This window comes from Silene latifolia, chromosome 2 (genome assembly GCF_048544455.1).
Source record: "Silene latifolia isolate original U9 population chromosome 2, ASM4854445v1, whole genome shotgun sequence".
In the NCBI taxonomy this organism is placed as follows: Eukaryota; Viridiplantae; Streptophyta; class Magnoliopsida; order Caryophyllales; family Caryophyllaceae; genus Silene; species Silene latifolia.
In genome coordinates, this window is record NC_133527.1 from 175,848,522 (window position 1) to 175,870,641 (window position 22,120).

Consider the following 22,120-nt stretch of genomic DNA (forward strand, 5'->3'; position numbering starts at 1 on the left):
GCAAGATCACGTGTTCAAAACCTTCATTCCTTCGTTTATACACAAACCCAAAGAAAAAACACTGCCCTAAATGCAAAGAGTTTGTTACAAGAAATTCAGTTTATGCGGTTACGCAATCTTCCATTAAATTCAGATGAACTCAGCTCAATTTGAATTTAGCAATGTTTGAAGAACGCTGATTGGCATTGCCAATACATGAATAAAATGCTGATAAAAGCATTAAAGCATGCTGTCGACGAAAATCAACGTGCAAAGATCACCGCCTTTCTTGAAATTTAACTGAACTTATAATCAGTTTCCCACGGTGGATGTTGACAAATTTCAAACCGAAATTTCACTGACGTTATCAGTTAAAACGATACTATACGCTAAATCTACTCGATAAACTATTCATGTTCAACATCCACCACCACTTACAAGTTAGAAGTTCATCCCAAAATGTTTCCCATAAAAGGATGACACTGTTCACGGCTAACCATAAGTCCGTAATTACATTTCCACTAAAACAAAGAAGAAACAAGTCTGCATGTATCAAACAGAGCAAAATTCAAGAACATGCTTAACCTGAATGATGATCATGGCATGAAAATTGCCCGTCAAACTAGTGACTAGATATGTACAATCTCGGAATGTGAAAACTTAATTTTTCTCCGACCTGGAGAATATTTTGGAACCCAGCAGGTTCATTTTCCCATGTGAGTCAAAATTCTGCTGATAAGGGCTTCTTTTTTCCCGGCAACAGGAAGCTTGTGTGCCGTTAAGTAATACTTCAGCTCTGCCACTGTCAAATCTTTCAGCTGCTCAGACAGAAGAGCATGTAAGCAGATATTTAATTTGAGGTGGAAATTTAAAGAAGAGTTGAGAAACCTTGACAATAATACAACGTTTCTGTCATGAAATTGGCATCCCTATTACCCTGATTAAAATTTTGGTCTAATCAAGGCTTAAAAAAATTAATGCTTAGTAAGGAATCATATCGAAATCTAAAGAAGAGTTGAGAAATCTTGACAAAAAAACTTCCAAAATTGGTACCCCTACTAGTCACGTTTAATATTTTTGATCTAATCAACATTTAAAAAATTTAATGCTTAGTATTGAATCATTTTGACAAAATAACGAGGACCGACTCCAGCATGTCATTAGTCATTACTCAATTTCTAAATTAATAGTGCATTAACCACTAAGTATGCTTAGTATGGAACTATGGAACCATTTGGACAAAGTATCAAGCTTTGGATTTTTTTTCAGAGAGCTTGCGACATAGGAATATCATATTTTTGGCAGAAAAGTCCAAACATTTATCTAAGATAGGTTATACTGTGCAGAGCATTATCATTAACGAAAGAATTGAATATACATCTAACCTTTCCGTTATCTGCAAGGTCTTCCCAGTTATAGTTAGCAGATTCGTGGACTGCCTTATCGGCGATAGCTTTACGCTTTTTCGAAGCTTCGCTGATGACATTATCTGTTTCTTCATAATGTTCCCCATACACGGACACCCTAAACTCCTCGACTACTTTAACTATACCAGGCCTGTTGATATAAAACAAGTCTAGTCAGGCAACTAGCCATAAAAAGAACTAAATTAATTTTAAAAAAAGGGCTATGGAGTATATTCTTAATTTTAAGCTGATACCTTTACTTCCACATTCAGACATTAAAGAAGGTAAATGTTCATCATTAGCTTTCTTTAACAAAGCAAACAAGGCACAAAAAAAAAATAACTCGAAAGGTGTTGGCACAATACCTAGCCATGCCCTCTTCATCAGGAAGAGTTTCATCCTTTATTTCAGGTATTTCATTTTCTTCCAAAGCCAATGCCTGTAGTACTGCATAATGCTTCTGCAAGGCTGAATCAACAACAAAAATTATGCTTAGAAGGCTATGTGCTAGAAATTTGTAACATACAGAGTAGTACAAGTTAGAGCATGCAACAACATCAACATCAGAGCCTTAATCCCAAAATGATTTGGGGTCGGCTGACATGAATCATCCTTTCGAACCGTCCATGGGTGAACGCACGCCTCAAAATGCGAATAAAAAAGGGAAGATGAAAAACAAAAAGGGAGAACGAAAATGTAATGTAAAGTCAAGGTGAACTAAGGGGTTTTAAAATCGATTTCCGTCTTTCTTTTATACAAACTTAAAATTTAAATCGAGAGAAAAGATTAAAACGATTTTTAAAAACCGAAATAGAGTTAAGGATCCGGAATGAACCAGGTAAAATCTATAAGAAAGTGGTTGTTGAAAAAGTGTGTAATAAAGGAGAGAAAAATAAATAAATTAATTTCTTTAGAGCATGGATTAAAAAAAATTAATTTTTTGGTTTTGGATTGTGATGGAAAAATGCAAAACTCACTAAACCAGTTGCACCTCTATTAATTAAGAGTAACAGTCATTCGGCCGAATCGAGGTGGCTCTAAACTCAGGGTTGCCTCCCGCTGCTGATGGATCCCGCACAGATCAAGGGAGGTCTCTAATCTTATCCACTAAAGTGTCGTCGATCAAGCTACCAGCGCATGGCTTTTCCTTCTCGTGGGCTCCGACTCACACTTTTGGTTTTGAGAATAGGGTTAGGTTCTCTGAGTTGGTGCCCATGACAGGGGATCATTGTCTTCACCACCCCCGCTCACTGAACTAGTTGCACCTCTACTAATTAGAGTAACAGTCATTTGGTGCAACTTTCATAAGGATCATCTGGAAACAACTTCTATGTGTTGTTAACATAAAGGTAAGGTTACGTAACTTCACCCCCTTACGGCCTTAACCCCCTCATTTGAGGAAGCTCTCGAGTCATCGAGATAATCTTTTTACTGAAAAAAAAAAACGAAATTATGGCAATAGAGTAAGATGAGTTACCGGGATTAGAAAACTGGCATACTGAAAAATCTTTCAAGTCTACACGTTTCATAAGCGCAGTAGCCGTCTTGATTTGTTCATCAGATGCAACTGGAGCTTTGGAGGTGGCATTTATATGAAGCTTTAAAGGATTGAGAAAGAATTTCCAAAATCAGCAGAGCAAAATACTTCAAAATAAGTTCCAAATACACAAATAGACGCAGAATTCACGACTGAAATCTTCATACCTCTTCAGGGTTTCTTATATCGTCACAGTAGGGAAGGTATATCATATGCATTCCAGGGGGCTCAACCTGACCACTAGCACTAGTTATCTCATCCTGCATCCAACAGAAGACATCATTATCACAGAAAACCAACTATTTTTTCCAAGTAAATCATGGAGAAAGAAAAAAAGATGCTTCTGGTAGGGTTGACAGAACATGGAAATGGTGTAATAGGAATAGCGTTGGTTACGTGTCTTGTACTCCCTCCTATTCAATGTATTGTTCCTATTTCATTTGGGCTCTTGGATTAAGGAACTGAATTTGGACCACACAAAACACACAATCCCACATGCAACTGAATTTGGTCTCCACAAAAATTTCAAAAAAAGGAAATAGGGAAGAAAAGCTTAATCAGCCGAATAAAGAAATAGGGAAGCACAAGTTGAATAGGAGGGAGTATTTTTTTTCCTGGGACAACCCTCAGTGATGAGTACAGGATTTGAAGAACATAATTAAATAATATAAAATCCAAGCATGTTAATAAAGTAGCTTGTAACCATAATCACTTTGCATGACCAAAACTCAAATGAGATATGAGTTTCATGCTGTCAATTAGTATAATCATGCTGCACTGTCAAACACGTTATGATAGTCAAACAATCAACTACTAGCAGTGGTCAAGACCACGTATTTAACCAGCTCACATGGTTTAACGGCCTAGCCAAACACATATATATCATGTTAGCCACAGCCCACAAAATCCCAGAACGGATCCTAACAACGAATCAATTGAACCACAAAAGAAACTGGCCTATTTCTTAGATAGCGAGGCAGCTCATTCATAATGTCGAATTACGTGGGTGCTACACACGCTCTCGTATAATGGTGAATTATTCAAGCAAATTCGTCATGAACTTATTGATTAAAAAAAAAGTTAACAGACACCTACTTGAGCAATGAGTGCAACTAACTGTGGATGCGATGAATTGCCAAAAAATGCAACTGCAAACCTGAAAAAAAAAATATATTAGAATAGAATGCAGTTTACAAGCTCTGTGAAAAAGAGTTGCACGACTATGACAGTCTTAACTCGCAAGTCATAGTAAATTCAAAAATGTATGTCCATAAAATGAGATACCATAGTCTCACAAAAAGTCTCAGTAACTTGCAAGAAAACATTGAGTATCTAATGACAAACATGATATAAGTACACCTAAAAATATCGAGAAATCAATGATGTCGTAGAAACATACTTGATTGCAGCAACATAATAACTTGGCTCGATGAACCAAAAATTATGCATGTTGCATGCAGCAAATTCATGGGTTAGATTACTGACCGGTTTAGTCGCAACATAGATCTGTGAAGAGCAATAAAAATCTTGGTACTTCCAATCATTTCCTGCAAGGTCACTAAAAGTTTATCGATTTCTTCAAAGGAGAAACGGTAAAGTGGGAATAATCAGCTGAGAAAAAACATAATATTCAGATATTATTTTTGCCATTCTTATAATTTGAAATCGCTCTCAAATAAGGGGAAAAACAATACTGATACAGCTAAATTTTCCTCATTTTTTACTATGTTTCTTTTTGGCTTGGATGTCAACAAAACTGGAATAAAAGTCACATTCATATAACAGAGATGTAAAGTGATTTTTGAAAAAGTTGCAAATCAAGATTAAAAGACCACATAAACGAGGACAAGAAAGAATATTACCATGGATGACCAAACACAAACAAAAGTGATACCTACATGAATATACAAAGTACAAACATGCCAATTTTCTTTCTGAATGGAAGATTGAAAGGTAACCCCTTGTCACCAACTACCAACAAGCTTAGATTAATAATCAAATGACTAGGAATGGAAGTACTTGACAGAAAAAACAAAAACAGGCTTCTATATCACCTCACAAGTCACAACAATGCATAAAAAGTAGAAAAGATGAATGACTCAAAATCAGGACTCTATAAATACCAAATCAATAAATTGAAACTACCCCCACTGTTTAGCAACTTTGTAGTATTAGCAATGTACACTCAATTGAGTCAGCAATAGCACAATAAAAGAAGCAATTGATTAGTATATCAGGCAAGAATTAGGTGAAAAAATATGTTGCGAAGAGAGAGCAAAAGAAAAAGAAGAGACAGATTACAACAACTGAAAGTTACCTCATCAGTTGGAAACAAAAATGTTGATGGCTTCAAATTATGATAATCTTTCAGGCAACTCAATGGCTTAAATCCAAGAAGACGAAGTTGAACTGTTGTAATTCTTTTTATTTGTGATATCTCCTCCACAGACAGCTTGATGTCTTGACTGTGAAGACAATAATGAATAATTTGCATTCAATGAAAATGAATAACGCATTAACAAAAATGTTGTCTAAGCTTCAAAGAGATATTTAATGAAAACTGGGGACCTTGAAGGAACAGGCCGCTAAAGGAATTCTAACTAAATGAGGATTTTGTTATACACCAGACAATTTCATGGATCCCTCCAAATAACATCCATTTCAAATTCTCTCATTGTTTGTTCCTAAAATACCCATACTACAGGATTTTCTTTCCGGACAGTAAATAGCGCAGCAATGAACTTCAAGAAACTCTTACTTTCGATAGGACAAAAACTGCTTCGGGGCTTCTTGCACCAATGCACCAGTATCAGCACATATTAAGGATCGTTCAGCCTACACAAATTCAAAGCTTGAGTCAACTAACATATTTCATGCACCCCCATGAGGAGAGGAATCCTCAAAATTACCACTTCAGATCCCCATGTGTGAGACCTTTCACACTCAACTGCTTAGTGAAGAGATAAGCCATTTCAGCAAGATTAATGGTCTACGTCATTCCAATGTAATTAGTGTTTACTACTGTCTTTGACACAACAAACCCTTCACATGTGTTTAAAATTCCCCTCAAAAAAATGTCAAAACTTATGAGTCAGAGGGAGCGCATATAAAATCTGAGGGTCTGCACATATACATACTGCATTAGAGATAAATAACATAGCTATACCAAAAACATAATACAATGGCGTATGTATATGTGCATACACATTTTCTTCATGCAAAACCTAAAAAGCAATAAGCGTCAAAAGACGGGCTACCTTGAGAGGAATATTGGTAACAGAATCCAGCCAAGTAATTGTTCCTAAGAAGCCAAAGCATGACATCATAATATTATATGATAGTTTAAGCAACCATACAATGTATAACATCTCAAGTAAATAGTGACAGATTGTTAACCTGGAACAGTTGGACGAAGAAGAGCATATGCACTCAGTTGTATTGATACACCATTTGCAATTGACAATGTAAATGTTCGATATCTGCGTTTCTTAAACATACGCTTCCTCAGCTGATCCTTCAAATCCTCCAATCTGCATATGAAATGGAAACAAAGCACATTCATTGAGAATTTTTTTTATCCAATTCAGTTTTAAGACTAGACACAATTGTATTCATGAAACATGATACTGATTCTCATCACCAAGAACAGGTTTTAAATCCAAATTACAATGACCTTAAGTCACCACCAACAGCAAGGGATGAAAAAGAGCTCAAGGAATATCAGTTTGCAGCCTTATCCTTAAGTCCCAACCAATACAGACTAAAGTTAATAGTTCAACATCCCAAAGCCAGTAAAAGATTTTACAACTAAGAACTCTAGGGCAATATCTTGATCTCATACCTCTCTACAGCTGAGGATGTGAACTCTACAAGAGCATCATCCTCCAATCCAAGCATGTCCTGAAACAACAATTGTTCTAGGTGACCTACGGAACAAAAAGCTAACAGAAAGCAATATGAGAGAGAAATTTGCATACTGCGTAGAAAATTGACACGTTGAAATCCCTGTCAGCTCTACTCAATGGAAGAAGTTCAATTGAAATACCAAGATCTTGTGCATCCTATTATAGGGCCAAAAAATACCAAATCAGAGAGAAGTTTTATATCAAAGATTTTAGAAGAAGAAAATTGACTTATACATTACTTTCGCTCGTTGCAAAGTAGTCCTTGTCATGTCAAGTTTGATTACACCCTTCATTGTCCCAAACGGATCATCCTCATTAGTAAACAGAAGAATACGCTTGTCAGCCGTCTTTGCAGATCTAAAAGAGAAAATATTCAATCAAATTCTCAGGTGCCTTAGATAAATAGAATAGGTTTCATCTAATATATTGCCCAAAAATGTAAGGAAAAAACAAAAGCAATGACAAATGATGATACCCCTTTCTTAGAAGTGCTTGAGCAACCCAAATGGCATTGTAAAGAGAGTTATCCCGAGATCCAGATATAATTCCATACTGGCTGCCGATGTTTTTTGAAAATGATTCTGCCAAGAATTTATAAGAGGATGTAAACAGCTTCATTGATCAAAGTAGTTTCGACAGACATATTTAAGAATAAACACTGAACAAAACAGTGGAGCCTAAGAGTTTCTTCCCAAAGAAAAGTTAATAGCAAGGAGTCCGACTAATTACTCTTGACTAAAAAAATAACAATAAATTAAAAGACTTACCCTCAATTTGATCAAAATCTTTTATTAGTCTAGCAGTTGGCCTATCCAGACCATCTTGACCAGTAGCAGAAAATACGAAGACGCCATTCAGATCCTGCAAGTTCTTCTTTTCTCGCTGAAAATAAAATTATAATGATTTGAGTGTACATGGACAAATATGCCAAATTGCCAATAACATAGATATATGATAAACTAAAGCATAAATTCATTAGGGCCAGAGAGAAATTCTGGGAAAATAACTTACATAGCAAAAATACAAAGTCTAGTGAATACGTGTCTCAATAAACATAGCTCATGGGAACAGAATACAAAGTTAAATGTTAAAAAAATGACTTACAGTGTTGAAAAAGCATATAGCTACTTCATCATAGGAGCTGTTAATAATTCGAGTCTTCAGCGACTCAGAGATACACTTTAAAGTCATCTGAAAGTGTGTCACGCCATTTTGATCATCCTGCAAAATGGGTGATATATTGAGCATCAAGTGTTCAATTTTGCTGACTTCATAGCTAGGGTGTCTGAGAATAAAATTATGCAGGAACACGTCAACATCCCCTATTTTAAAATGAAACTATCGGACCTTGAATAAGATTCTTAATCTCACAATATTGACCAAACAGAAGACGATCTTTAAAACTTAAATCTTTCGACTTTAGCAAGTTTAGCAGAGGGAGAAATTCACGTAATAGCCTTCAAAGGGGTTTGCCAAAAGTAGAACAATGTCTGGAGGAATATCTTTGGATGAACCATGAACGAAGTATTATCCGTTAAGAGAAGGAAGGCACCCCACACTCCTGAATTCTTATAATCAATGTGGAAACTGTGGCATTAGCCGCACTACATATTAAACATTCGTTTCCACTTTCCACCTCAACAACTTTCAGAACTTGTCAACGGAACTCAAAGCTCTCACAATATTAGAACTATGACACTGATAACAAAAATATTGAGTTGTGATTTGCGAACTATTTGATAATCAAACCGGCTTAACCTAAGGTCCTCCTTCCAGCAAATAATGAATATATTTCGCCATCTCAATTCACATGGCCTATATTGCTTGAGCATTTCACACTGGCTATGTTGTCTCAGATGGTATTCCAACACAACACGATACATTTTTTAGGCCAGAACCAACTAAAAAAATCATAAAACAGGCAAGTCTGACTTTCTGGCACAATGTCAGGTCCAACACTTAGAGCTCAGTCGTAGTTACATAGCCTTCAATTACCGCTTTCAAATGCAACATAGATACGAATAATTCAGCATATTCAGATTTCTTTCTACATCTCCTAGTCAATCATTCATTTTGCCATTCATAAATCACAGTACATGCCATTTTGCGATCGCTAGACTTGACATATTTTTTAATTGGTCCAACAAACAAGTACTCCAACTAACAAATGAGCATTATGATTTCGGCCTTCAAACCTTTTACAACCACATAAGAGTTAATGTTGCATATATCCGACCCCTTATCCCGTCATTTGCAGAATTGCAGGAGCCCTAGTAGTCGAAGTACATTAATTTAGCCAAAGCACCTTAAAAAATAAAGTAGTAGTCGAGTCGGAGTAACATAGCTAAAACATTCTAAAACGCGTAAAAGAAAAACTCGAGAACTAGACATGATAACTGAAGAATAGAGAAAGGAAGCTGACAGTAAGAGTGGTGGAGAGCATTTTGGGAGAAGCATCAACGACGTAGACCACATACTCTTTGCTTGACTCTCTCTGCTGAAACAATACAAATAATAATTAATCGAAGAATAAAGTAATTATCAAGGAAATTAATTGAAGATTGTATAATGGGAGGTTATAGAAAAATGAAGAATTAGAAAACCTGGAGAAAAGAAGAGGCGGGGTCGTCGTCATCGTCGTCGCGGAAGACTTCGTCGGGATCTAGCTCCATCATCGCCATTGATTGATTAATTTAATTAATTTTAAGTATTTCAAGAGTGAAATGCTATTGTCAAAGAGTTGTGAGCTGAGAAATGAGTATTTGAAAGGGAGACAAGGAGGTTAAAGGTTTTAAGAGACCGCCAAGCGTACCCAACACTCTTGGCTTTTCTGAATAGACTTGGTAAACGAGACGATCGGGTTGAGTTCGGGTCGGGTTTAACAGTATTCGCGGTTGGTTTGGGCTGGTTAATTTGGGATTGGTCATTTTTTACTCTATTATTACTTATTTCGTAGTTTTCCGCTCCTCTTCACCAAAAAAAAAAAAAAAAAAAAAAACAAATTATTTAAGCCAAATAAAACGGTGAAATACTAATCATTCATTCAGTTCGGGTTATATTAATCGGGGATCAGGTCAATGAGTTTGTAGTCGGGTTGACTACGCGGCCAGAAAGAATGCTCAACACAAGCCCCTTGTCTTAAGACCACAAACTGAAAAAAGGCTGGGGGCTTAATACGACATACGAGAATACAACCACAGCAAAGCAAGAACCGCCACCTTCAAGCTCGCCCAGCACCTCGCGTGCGAAAACGAGAAAAAAAAAAATAAAAAAAAAAAAAAAAAGCTGAAAAAACGATAAACTGAACCACACAAACATAAACAGTCAAACAAGGATAAACATAAACTCATAAAGACACACAAACACAATAGAACGATAAAGACAACCACCACCTGCCGCAGTGCCGCCGGCCGTCACCGTCTGCCTGGTATCTGAGTGTCTGACACTCCACCACTCGCGGTACTACTACTCGCCTGCTACTCAGTATGTGTTCTCAGAATCTCAGTTCTTACTTCTCTTAATTTCTTATAATCTGATTAATTCGATTAATTTGTTGTTGATTGTTGATTAATTCGATTAATTTTTTTTTATTAGTTATTAGTTTTGATTAATTCGATTAATTTGTTCCCCAAATTCAATTAATTTGTTCTTACTAGTTTGATTAATTTGTTCCCCAAACCCTAAATCCCAAATTTGTTCTTGTTAGTTATTAGTTTTGATTATTTCGTTTAATTTGTTCCCCAAATTCAATTACTTTGTTCTTACTAGTTTGATTAATTTGTTCCCCAAACCCTAAATCCCAAATTTGTTCTTGTTAGTTATTAGTTTTGATTATTTCGATTAATTTGTTCCCCAAATTCAATTAATTTGTTCTTATTAGTTTGATTAATTTGTTCCCCAAAACCTAGATCCCAAATTTGTTCTTATTAGTTTGTAAATTTATTTATCTATTTGCGTAATTATTATATTGGCTTGTGTTAGTGTAGCTTAGAATTTGTGTAGAATTTGTTGTTTGTTTGTAGATGATGAAAATGAATAGCTTACAACACTTGTGGAGTCGGAAGTCACAAAAAACCACATCGACCTCTTCTCCATTGTCATTAGAACCCAAATTTTTTTTGAATTTAATGTATAAATGTTGTCCGCAATTTAATGTATAAGTGTTAGTATAGCTTGGAATTTACTATGTATTGACGATATTTGAATTTAATGTATAAATGTTGTCCGCAATTTTTTTTTTCTTAATTTGCCCCCCCTTTACTCAAATCCTGGATACACCCCTGGTTCAAAATACACAACATAATTACCTAAGTTACTATTCCTCCCTAAAATTATGTTTGTGTTGACTGAATTCAGGGAAAACTTATACAATAATTAAGATTAAGAAAGAAAGGGGAAAATGGCGAGCTATCTATGGAAGAAGTATGCGGATTATGTTTACACGAAATGGGAAAGAACAATTTTGTGGGATATGATTGAACCTTATCGACGCCCTAAATCCTTTACTCCTCTTGTTACTCTCTATGTTGCTGCCTTCTATACCGGCGTTATTGGAGCTGCTCTCACTGAGCAACTCTACAAGGTACTCTTTCTTTTATTTCCTTAGATCCCACCAAAATACGTCTTCCTTTATTGCTTCCTTTACGTCTTAAATCTTAATCCCGTATTTCGATTTTTGATCGAACTGAAACAAAGGCCCCAATGGTAATATGACAATGTTCTCTTCCCTTGTATCAATAGTAAGCTCTTCCGTAGTCATTCCATTTCACTTAAAATATTTTACTCCCTCTGTAACTTTTAATTTTGCTTAGTCACAAGTTCCAATGAAGTTTGGTGCTGTGATTTGCCAATTTTGCTCTTCGTTGTTAACACGTCTAGCTTTTTGATCAAATCCTTCCCTTTAACAATGATCTTAAGGAGCTAGAAGTGCTTTAAGACTTGTTTGCTTGTTAGCTTTAACACAAACTATGAATCACTGAAACTGCATAGAGTTCGATATTAGTATATTAGTGCTTCTACCAAGGATAGACAGGTGATTCTAGCTGAGGACCTCTGATTGCTGATCTTCAGAAAGTCTTTTTTTTGTTTTAAGCTTCTCGTACTGTATATTCGTGTACAAACCATATATTTTTGCAATTAGAGATCGACTGTAAATAAAAACTGTGTGACTGTTACTTGTGATGTATTATGATTGGTTGATTTCGAATACTTACTGTCAGCTGAGATTTAGGGCTCACTTAGAATACGGTTAATCTTTACCGTGGTTATAGAGACCAAAATAAAGGAAAGTAGGAGGGAAGTGACAGTGGTGAAAGGAGGAGAAAGAGGCAGTTAGGGAATTATTATCCCTTGAGGATACTCAATTATTCTGTCGGATGTGGATTACTATCAACCCTCTTACTATTGCCCTCCTCCTTCCACTACCACTATTTCCGATTTTCCTCTTATATCTTTTATTTTAACCTTTATTACCTAGCAATAATTACCTCAATTCCAAGCAATCCCTTGATAACACTCCTTGAAATTATGAATCGCCCGTTGCATGTTACGTATTGGTGATTCATGAATATAGTCAAATATTAGAAAATACATTTCTAATAGATAATACGATTAAGAGGTTCGATCCGAAAATCCCAATTAGTACTCTGATTGGATCGTTAGCTAAAGCGCAATTTTGTAATCGATTAGGACATCCTATTAGTAAGTCGGTCTGGATCGATTTAACGGATTCGGACATTATTGATCGATTTGGGCGCATATGTAGAAATCTTTCTCATTATTATGGTGGCTCTTCAAGAAAAAAGAGTTTGTATCGATTAAAGTATATACTTAAAATTTCTTGTGCTAGAACTTTGGCTCGTAAACACAAAAGTGTTGTGCGTGCTTTTTTGAAAAGATTAGGTTCAGAATTTTTAGAAGAATTCTTAACGGAGCAAGAAAAAGTGCTTTCCTTGATCTTACCAAAAAACGGCTCTAACTCGTGGGGATTCTATGGAGGGTCTATTTGGTATTTGGATATTATTTGTATTCATAATTTGGCTAATGATGAATGATTGTTTATTAAACTATCTAATATAAATGAAATTGAAATTATACCGAAATGGGTGGAGAAATAACAAAAAAATGCATTCATTTCTATACTGAAATGTTTATCACTTAATGGGTCAATACTTCAAATTTAACAACTCAATATGCATCTTAGTATGACTCTCTCATGTTCATAGCTAGTCAACTTGGGTGACTGACTCCTTTCGACATTTTTGCTTCGTAAGTGGAATTTCTTAGATATTCTCTCCTTTGCAGTCGTAGGCTCAACTTTCAATGCACTTTTCTCGTGGTTTTTAACGCTTTTGTCAACCTTGGTGTAGGAGAAGTACTGGGAAGATCATCCAGGGCAGGAAGTACCTCTCATGAAACCTATGTTCTATGGTGGTCCTTGGAAGGTGTATAGAGGCGAAGTTCCAGTGATAGGTCCACCCAAGCAATGAATCAGAATCGCATCTCTTATCTCTTTACAAACTTCTCTAGTATTTTCTTAAAGAAACTTTTATTAGGTTTGTCATTTAGCCTTCAAACTTCATTGCATTCTCCGGCTATGTGTACATATTCTCCCTGTTTTTGTTCCACCTTCTCTACTCTCCTCAAATATCACAATCCCTGGGCTTCGGAATATAGCCTAGTAAAACTTGTCAAAAAAAAAAAAGCATTACCTTCTGAGTTCTGATATATTGAGACTAGCATTTCGGAGTATATTGAAGATTATGCCAATCTTTTCATGTACGTTCTTGTTTGGTTGGTATGGTTGCCTGATATCAAAGGTAAAGAACCTGTTGAATAAGAGACAATATCTAACTGGTAGATTATTGTTTGGTTGTCATGTGAATTACCGTTCCGCAAAATGGAGTAAGTTGATTCTGTAGGCTTTAATGACCATAGAATTACAATTCTTGTGTTAAAAAAAACTTCTGGTACTTCCACTTGAAAGTATAAATCATATTCTCTACTTATTTTAGTCTTGTAGATGCTAATGTTAAACCAAACACAAATTCCCCCTACTACTAAGAGAATAAAAATTCTCTTAATTTTTCCTCCAAAAGGCATCTAGCTAAATAAGGTAACAAGTAAAAAAATCATTACATTATTATCTTTTCAATCAATATATTCTTATAATTAGTGTAGTTCCCGTTCAAATGCACGGTATTTTAAGTTTTTGGAATCTACAGATTAGAATAAAATATAAATAACGTTGAGATATAGCTAAAGGTAATAGCTTGAGAATAATAAGAGCAATAAAAATTTAGAAAATACATTTTCTTCACACATTTATTTTTGGAACAAAACAAAAGACTACGAACAAATTATAATTTTAAAAAGTGTAAACAAATATTTAAGGTGGTCAAAAGTTCGAATCTTTAATCATGAACAATAATGATCTTGAAACATACAACTTTCTTAATACAAAAGGTATTGAATTTTCAATCGAGAAAACAGAACGGTAGAAACACAATATTTTTAATTAGGATTATAATCGTTATTTTGTGATAAAATTAAATCTTTTAACTCTGTAATTAACGTTCCAATTGAACGTATTGCATCTTCTCAGTTTGTGTGTGTAATTGTAAATAGACATAGTTGTTTTCGATGAGTACAAAAGAGAGAAAATTTGATAGAGTAATAAAAATGAATAGAAAAGAAATTTTATTTGAGCTAGTTTTAAAATAGGGAAGGAAAGATTATTTAAAAATTGTCAATTTATAGCCCATTTTTCATGATAGTTAAAGTATCTGAAAAAGGCCCATTAAGAAAGATATTTTATTTAGACCGGAAAACTAAGAGAATTTTTATTCTCTTAGTAGTAAGGGAGATTAAACTCTAATCTTTTAATTAAAACTAGTTTAGATCCCGCGCAATGAATGCGCGGTAATTATAGAGTTTTTTTTTGTATTACTTACTCATGCAAAATTAACACCTCATTAAATTTTCATATTTCATGTCATTATATTTTGATATGAGAAAAAAATTGAACTGTAAAATTATTTTAAGAAAGCTGAGTAAAATTGAACTGTAAAAATAATAGTGGTATCTCATTAACGTAATTGTTCATTTTTTCCGTTATTGTATTTTGTTTCCAAAAAAAAAAACTTAAAACTGAAAATTAATCCAAGAGAATTGAGTAATGCGCTGAAATGTATTTTTTTTAAAAAATATTTTTATTATACCACAAAGCTAATGATTACAATTTATAAATTCTCTCAATTTTTTTTTTTTGTTATGAAAGTAATCAAAACGATTTCTAGTTTTGTTTATACATAGTATGAGTAAACTCATTCTTAAATAATAACATCAATAAAGATTTAATATTTTATAGTTTTATATTATTTATATTTTAATTAAAATATTATAATTTAGTGCTTAGTGAAAATTATATAATTTGATGAAAAGATTAATTTTAATAAAAAGAATTATATAATGAAATAAATTATAATTATTATTTTCCTTATTTATTTAGTGAATACGATTAAATTATCAATAGTTTTCTTATTTAAAAAGATGTTTTATAGAGGGAAAATTTGTGAATTCACCTATTCATTTAGTAGATAGGTGATGTGAAACCACCTCATGAACATTATCATGGATATTTAATCTATTTATAAATGAAAGTGTTTCTTTATAAAGTTCTGTCACTTTTAACCCGTATTAGTAAATAAATAGGTTAGACCCCGTGCTACAACACGACATTTTTTAGATTTTGTTACGTATAGTTATTTACAATTAAGTTATTAACATTAAATAAAAATACTTTTTATTTAAATTTATAGTCCACTTAAATATAAAATATAATATTAGTATTATTAGGTAAAAAAAAAAAAAAAAGATGTTGACTACAATTGGATTACATTCAAATTATTTACTGTCTTAACCTGTACTATAATTATTGTTAAAATAATATTGTCATTACATGCAACTAAAATTCTACATATTACTAAAAAGAAATACTCATTGTATATAAAAAAAATATATTTTGATGATGATTAATGAGATGATGATTAGATAAATTAATTATATTATAAAATAATTAGACGTAGTTCCCATATTTAGATGATTACTCCGTATTAATTATAGCTGTAATCTTACGTAATATATAAAATAATTAGATGATGATTAATTATATATTTAGGAAATTTATTTTTGGCAATGAATATTTGCTTGATAGTGTGATCAGATGCTAAACAGATTGCTGCTAAGAGTACTTTGCTATTTATGTGGAAATTTATTAGCGAATAGTTTAGATTGGACATTTGGCCCGTGTAATGTCTGAAGTCAGAAGGTCCAATTCTAGATTAACTTTTAGGCGGGAAAAAATGTAAAATTGCCTAATCTTTTAGTAAATAGGGGATTCATACTTATGACTTTGCATTAAAATCTATAATTTATTATGCAATCATTTTCATTTCCATAAATATTATTTTTCATCAGTTACAATCTAAAATTACGCAAACCTGCTTCTTATGCAATTTTTAACATAATTATTGTCGTCACTTAGTCTAATTATTCGTAAATCGTCTTTTTAAGTACGTAGTATATTTTTTTACCTGTTTTCGTTATAAGGTTATATGTGTTTTAATTAGATTTTACATTTTTACATCGCTTAATTGTAATTTAATGTCATAAATTAGTTTCATGCAATGATATATCATTACAGAGTTAATTTTTATAGTAAAGTAATAATAGTTTAAGACAAAAATAACTTAAAAAGTATCTTTTGATGGTAATAAACTTTCATTTTTTAGCTCTTACTAAGATTATATTAGTACATTATAACATTAAAGGTATAGTTAATTTATGCAATTAATTTAACGAGAATGTCTCTTTATAAAACAAAACTAAAAAATACCGTGTTGTAGCACGGGGATCTACACTAGTTCTTATTTAAGACGGACACTTTTATTGGAGAAAAAAGATTACGCATCTGAGGTAGTACCTCAGACCTGGTAGTTTTGAGCATATACACATTTTTTCCGAGCATATTATCATTTATAAATATAGTTTTTGAGCAATATTATATTTTTTTAGTGTAATGTTTTAGTAAATGTGCTCAAAAATTTTATACTAAAGTAGAACTCAAAAACTTTAAAATAAAACTCAGAAAATAAACAATATAAGAGTTACCACCTCGAGTGGGAGCATGTGTTTCCAAGACAGGTAATTAATTATGCAACATTCTACTAGTCCAGATTCTCTCTATTACTTAAAAAGAAATAGACCTCCATAACTTTTAAACGGTGCAGATTAAATCTTAGGACGGTCTAGTGGTTGTAATTATTTCATAAAAGTAATTTTATAGCTGGCTATTTGTGGTACTGTTAATGCTTCATTCTTTCAGAAATTCTCATTGAAGATGGGCATTATCCGTCACAAGCTGAAGACGGATAGTGCGTCTTTCACAATATGCAAGTGACACTATCTATGTGGTGCTCCATTTCCCTCACTTGCCCTCCCACTTGTCTTATTGTGAGAGGGACACTATCCGTCTTCAGCTAATTTTGCAACATTATAGATAGTTCGTGTTTATAAAACGATAGTTCGTGTTTATAGTTAACTAGTTTTAAACCCGTGCAAAATTGCACGGGTTTGTATTTAGGACGGTATGAATGTTTTTTGATGAATGTTTTATTTTTAAATTTCTATTGTAATTATCTAATAGTTTAATATCAGTGATCTACATGTTAATGTAGATCGGTGATCTAACTGGAAATGAACATTCTCCACGTAAATAAGATGCGTTAAAACCACAACTATCGGGTGAATGTTCATTTCCAGTTACAGACGGATTAACATCAGTAAGAGTTTCACCATATTCGGCACATAGATCTCTCACTAAGCGCTCAACAACATCGTACTATCTAGTTTTAAAAATTATTTAAGTTATTTAATTTATTCGCATTGTTTGTAATAATTAATTTCATTAATTTCTGTAATATATTCCCATTATATGTAATTCATTCTCGTAATTATGTAATTTTATTATTAATTATGTAATTCGTTCCGATTAAATGTAATTTATTTCATTTATTCCGATTTGTAATTCATTCTGATTATATGCAATTAATTTCATTTATTCCGATTGTATGTAATTATTTCATAAATATTTTTAAGACATAAATTGTCGCATGGTTGTATTGGCAGACGATTTTAAGAAATAAATTATTTGCACACTAACGGGACCCAACATAACCTGAATTTCAAAAAAAAAAAGTTGTGCAAATGACGTGGCGCATTCTCCATTCAGCATTGTCATCCGAATTAATAAAGATAAGATTAGTCTCACTATAGACGGATATAGCTGTCTAAAGTGAAAGACGGGTCAAATATGCTTAAAGTATTGATATTTTTGGGCCCTACCATGAAAGTTATTGCTTGTTTTAAGCTTAAAGTGGGTGGATATTTGGTCCGTCTATAACTATAGACGTCCGTCTATAATGAGAATTTGTGATATAAAATATGTGTAAAATATTATGATGAAGTTTAGAAAATCATATTTAAGACACAAATTCTCATTGAAGACGGACACTATCCGTCACAAGCTGAAGACGGATAATGTCTCTCTCACAAAACGTAAATGGATCGTGCAAATGGGGGGAAATGAATACCTCCACTTGCCCACCACTTGCATTTTGTGAGAGGGTCACTATCCGTCTTCATCTTGTGACGAATAGTGGCCGTCTTCAATAAAACGGACTGTATTTAAGATCTAATAGTTGAACTAAATATCACATTTGCAATTAAGAGATTTAATATGACTGGCCTAAGCGATCATTTTGACAAAGCAATTCATACCCTTCCAAAACGATTGTTGTAAAATCATTGTTACGTAAAGAACAAATAATAACGAATACGATAATTTTGTAAATGTGTTACTCGATCCATGTAAATGTGCTACTAAACCCGCGTCTATTGTAACCCGTATAAATTTGACCTGTATTTTCTAAACTTGAAACACACCCGCCCCGTAGTATTTGAATACAATGCTACTCCGATCGTGTAGCCCGCTTAACTGACCCGACTGAAATTTATACATGTTAACAACTAATTTCACTCTAACATTTCGAGCTACTCGTATTCACTTAACTCTTCAATACTCGTCAAAATATATAAGTCAATATGATAAAATGTATATTAGTATGAAATCACTTTTACATGTTGAGACAATCAGTTTTACTTAAGACGGAGTATCCGTCTTAAATCTTAAAACGGGTCAAATATTATCACATGGTAGTAATAAAGACAAAAATTTTGGCATTTCCTACGTAATTTATCATGTAATTTGGTATATAATATGATCCTTAATATGGATAGTATCCAGTGAGAATTCGAAAAGACCGACAATTTGGACTGCTCTAATAGAAAAACGTGTAAATCAATAACAAAATTGCCCACATATTCTGTATAATCTAAGGCCTAAGCCCATAAAACTACCCATTACAAATCCAAATTAATAGAGAGTAAGTTTTACTTTAAACAAAAGAAAAAAATAAGAAGATAACTAAACCCTACCCACTACTAAAATTTACTTCTTTCTCGCCGCCTATGCACACCAAACAGGCAAATACCAAGCTCTTCTTTTTTTCCCTAAAATTTACTTCTTTTTTCCCTAGTAATAAATAATAAATACTTATAAGTGAAACATTCATTGTATTTCCTCTTCCAATTCATCTTATATTCTACACTTATATATCAAATCTTTATCATTGGACTTACTCCGACCATCACCGTCCGCCTTACTCCGACCATCATCGTCCGCCGTTTTCGCCCATATGCTACTTCTCGTAGTAAACTCTCTTGATTTTTATTATCAATATTATTTTTTATTATTTTATAGATCTGTCAATTTTGGTTTTTATATTATTATTATTTTTAATTTTCATTTTTATTAAAATCTAAACTTGTTAGTAATTTAATCTTTAAAGAAATACGGCTGATATTATCTTTAAAACTTACGGAGTATTTGCTAGTATTTCTTTAAATAAATACTGAAACATTTAATCTTTAAAGAAATACGGCTGATATTATTTTTAGTTTTCTTTAAACATTTTTGTTTAAAGTAAAATTTACCCCCCTAACTTAATAACAAACCAAGTCGGATATTATTTTTAATTTTCTTTTTTAATTCGAAGATCTGTCATTTTTTTTTTGTTTTTTAATTATATTATATTTTTTTTAAAGAAATTTAAGCCTGTTTTTATTTTGTAAAGTTTTGTAATTTCTAATTTCTGAGATTGTTATTTTTGTTTTATTATTATTATTATTCATGTTTTTATTTTGTAAGATGACTTTATATAATTTGTTGCGAGACGGATTTAAGCGCATGCTTTGAAAGACGGATATCTCAGAAATTAAATACGTTGCACACACATGGGTCTCACCATAATCTCGATTTTTGAAAAAAAAAAAAAGGTGTATTAATGACGTGGCGCGTTCTCTGATGAGTATTGTCTTTTGCTTTTATAAAGATAAGATTACCACGTCGTCTTAATAAGGTTGCCCATAACCTAGCTAGGGCTGAATTGGGACTGTAGTGTGGTCATTTTTACAGCTGCAAAAAAAAAAAGTGTATAAAACGATACAAGTCATATAATAATCTCACATGAAAATTTATGCGAAGTGTGAGAAAATGCCATAACTAGTATAGATCCCGCACAATGATGCGCGGTATTTTGAGTTTTTATTTATTTTTCAGTGTATTATATTTATCCTTTATAAATTTGCACCTCAATAATATTTAACTAGTTTAGATCTCGCGCAATAAATGTGCGGTATTTATAGACTTACTAATATAGACCATGTGTAATTTATGCACGGTATTTATAGAGTTTTACTTTTTAGTGTATCATTTATAAAATTTAAATTGACAATTCTTATTTTTCATGTTACTCCTTATAGTATTTTGATTAGAGAAATAAATAAAAATTTAAATTGTAAGAAGTAATAAAATGAGTGTTTTTTTTTTTGTTTTTTTTACTTAGAAATTAATGATGTTAATTTAAAAATATTTACAAATAACATATTTTTTAGCTGCAATTTTTTATCAAAAAAAGTCAATGCTAATACCATATTTTTTAGCTGCAACTTCTTATCATAAAAAGTCAACAAATTTTTATCATGAGTTCTTTAGAAAAAGAATTTCCTTTTCCTAAAAATATTGAAGATAAATTTGTGTAAAATGTAGAATATTAAATGTTATAAATATTTAAATACAAAAGATAAAGATTATATCCATTTATAACTTATCATATCCCACACCTATAGTATATGCTAAAAATATCAAACACTATTCTAGGACGTATGTTTTAGGCGGGAAAAATTGGAGGTTTGCCTATTCATTTAGTAAATAGGGGATGTTTCCCTCCATTATATTTTGATATATGAAACAAAAAAATTTAAAATGAAAAACTAATCAAAGAGAATTAAGTTAAGTTGTGAATTGTTTTTAATGAATTTGTTTTTATGACAAAGCTAATAATAAGTATGTGTCAAGTTATTATCTACCGTAATAATTAGCATAAATTACAAATAATCACCATATATTCGCGTATTTTTACAAATAACCATCATGTGTTTTTACTTTTACAAATAACCCCCGGACTTTTACGTATACTCCCCGATCACCACCGTATATCTGAGCCGATACTCGTTTTTCATATTTTCCGACTCGTTACTGAAAAATTTACACGGAATACCCATATTACCCCCACTTACTTACATATAATTAACTTTACCCAAATATAACATACCCCATATTCAATCAAGTGTTTCCCCAATATATTCCCCCAAATCAATTAATACTTTTAAACCCTAAATCTCCAAAATCCCCGAATTCAATGTATCCAATTCAATCGACCATAATTAGTTAAGGGAAATGCTATATACAACCCAATGGGTTGTATTTAAGAAACTAAAAAAGGAAATAAACACTTAATATATGCATTAATTGCATTGATTCATGTGTAATTTATTCTCTAATTTGTAAATAAATACCAAATTTGGAAGGTTATTAAATGCTTAAATACAACCCATTGGGTTGTATATAGCATTTCCCATTAGTTAATTACCCCAATTCATTCAGTTTACATTCTTGGGCTAATATATTTGTTCGAAGTCTTGCTCGAAGGCCTAACTACCTCAACATATTGGATTGAGAGGGTGAAGGAAGAACGACCTCAACTTTATACTGTTACCATTATCTCCATTTTCACAATAGTTAGCTTTGAAAGAGCTTTTTTCAATGTGCATCT

At 32.7% G+C, this 22,120-nt stretch overlaps 2 protein-coding genes across 4 annotated transcripts; one reads left to right on the forward strand and one right to left on the reverse strand.

The window, feature by feature from the left end:
- Positions 1-364: 364 nt before the first annotated feature.
- LOC141643431 (ATP-dependent DNA helicase 2 subunit KU70) lies at positions 365-9,644 on the reverse strand. 2 transcript variants are annotated; one of them, XM_074452584.1, is made up of 19 exons: positions 9,431-9,644; positions 9,250-9,321; positions 7,932-8,048; positions 7,595-7,709; positions 7,303-7,408; positions 7,067-7,184; positions 6,900-6,983; positions 6,764-6,822; positions 6,319-6,452; positions 6,180-6,223; positions 5,681-5,757; positions 5,240-5,387; positions 4,408-4,469; positions 4,018-4,078; positions 3,090-3,182; positions 2,863-2,983; positions 1,751-1,853; positions 1,365-1,536; positions 365-797 (listed from the first exon to the last, which is right to left on the reverse strand). In XM_074452584.1, exons 1-19 carry the CDS (start codon positions 9,506-9,508, stop codon positions 684-686), a joined length of 1,878 nt encoding a protein of 625 aa, XP_074308685.1. In that variant the 5' UTR covers positions 9,509-9,644; the 3' UTR covers positions 365-683. The 2 variants fall into 2 exon arrangements, with proteins under 2 accessions (XP_074308685.1, XP_074308684.1); XM_074452583.1 differs by having other exon boundaries at positions 9,250-9,324; positions 9,431-9,631.
- A 346-nt stretch (positions 9,645-9,990) lies between these two features.
- On the forward strand, positions 9,991-13,605 carry LOC141643432 (uncharacterized protein At4g29660). Of its 2 annotated transcripts, none has more exons than XM_074452585.1 (3): positions 9,991-10,310; positions 11,184-11,409; positions 13,196-13,605. In XM_074452585.1, the coding sequence occupies exons 2-3, from the start codon at positions 11,227-11,229 to the stop codon at positions 13,313-13,315; spliced, it is 303 nt and encodes a 100-aa protein (XP_074308686.1). In that variant the 5' UTR covers positions 9,991-10,310; positions 11,184-11,226; the 3' UTR covers positions 13,316-13,605. The 2 variants fall into 2 exon arrangements, with proteins under 2 accessions (XP_074308686.1, XP_074308687.1); XM_074452586.1 differs by having other exon boundaries at positions 10,159-10,286.
- Positions 13,606-22,120: the final 8,515 nt, after the last annotated feature.

Coding starts and splice junctions, on each gene's coding strand:
- LOC141643431 (XM_074452583.1), bottom strand. CDS start 9,508: ATGGCGATGATGGAGCTAGATCCCGACGAAGTCTTCCGCGACGACGAT. Junction 5,388..5,680: donor CAGTTTTTGTCCTATCGAAA/GTAAGAGTTTCT, acceptor TTGTCTTCACAG/TCAAGACATCAAGCTGTCTG. Junction 2,984..3,089: donor ATATAAGAAACCCTGAAGAG/GTATGAAGATTT, acceptor AATCCTTTAAAG/CTTCATATAAATGCCACCTC.
- LOC141643432 (XM_074452585.1), top strand. CDS start 11,227: ATGGCGAGCTATCTATGGAAGAAGTATGCGGATTATGTTTACACGAAA. Junction 11,410..13,195: donor TCACTGAGCAACTCTACAAG/GTACTCTTTCTT, acceptor ACCTTGGTGTAG/GAGAAGTACTGGGAAGATCA.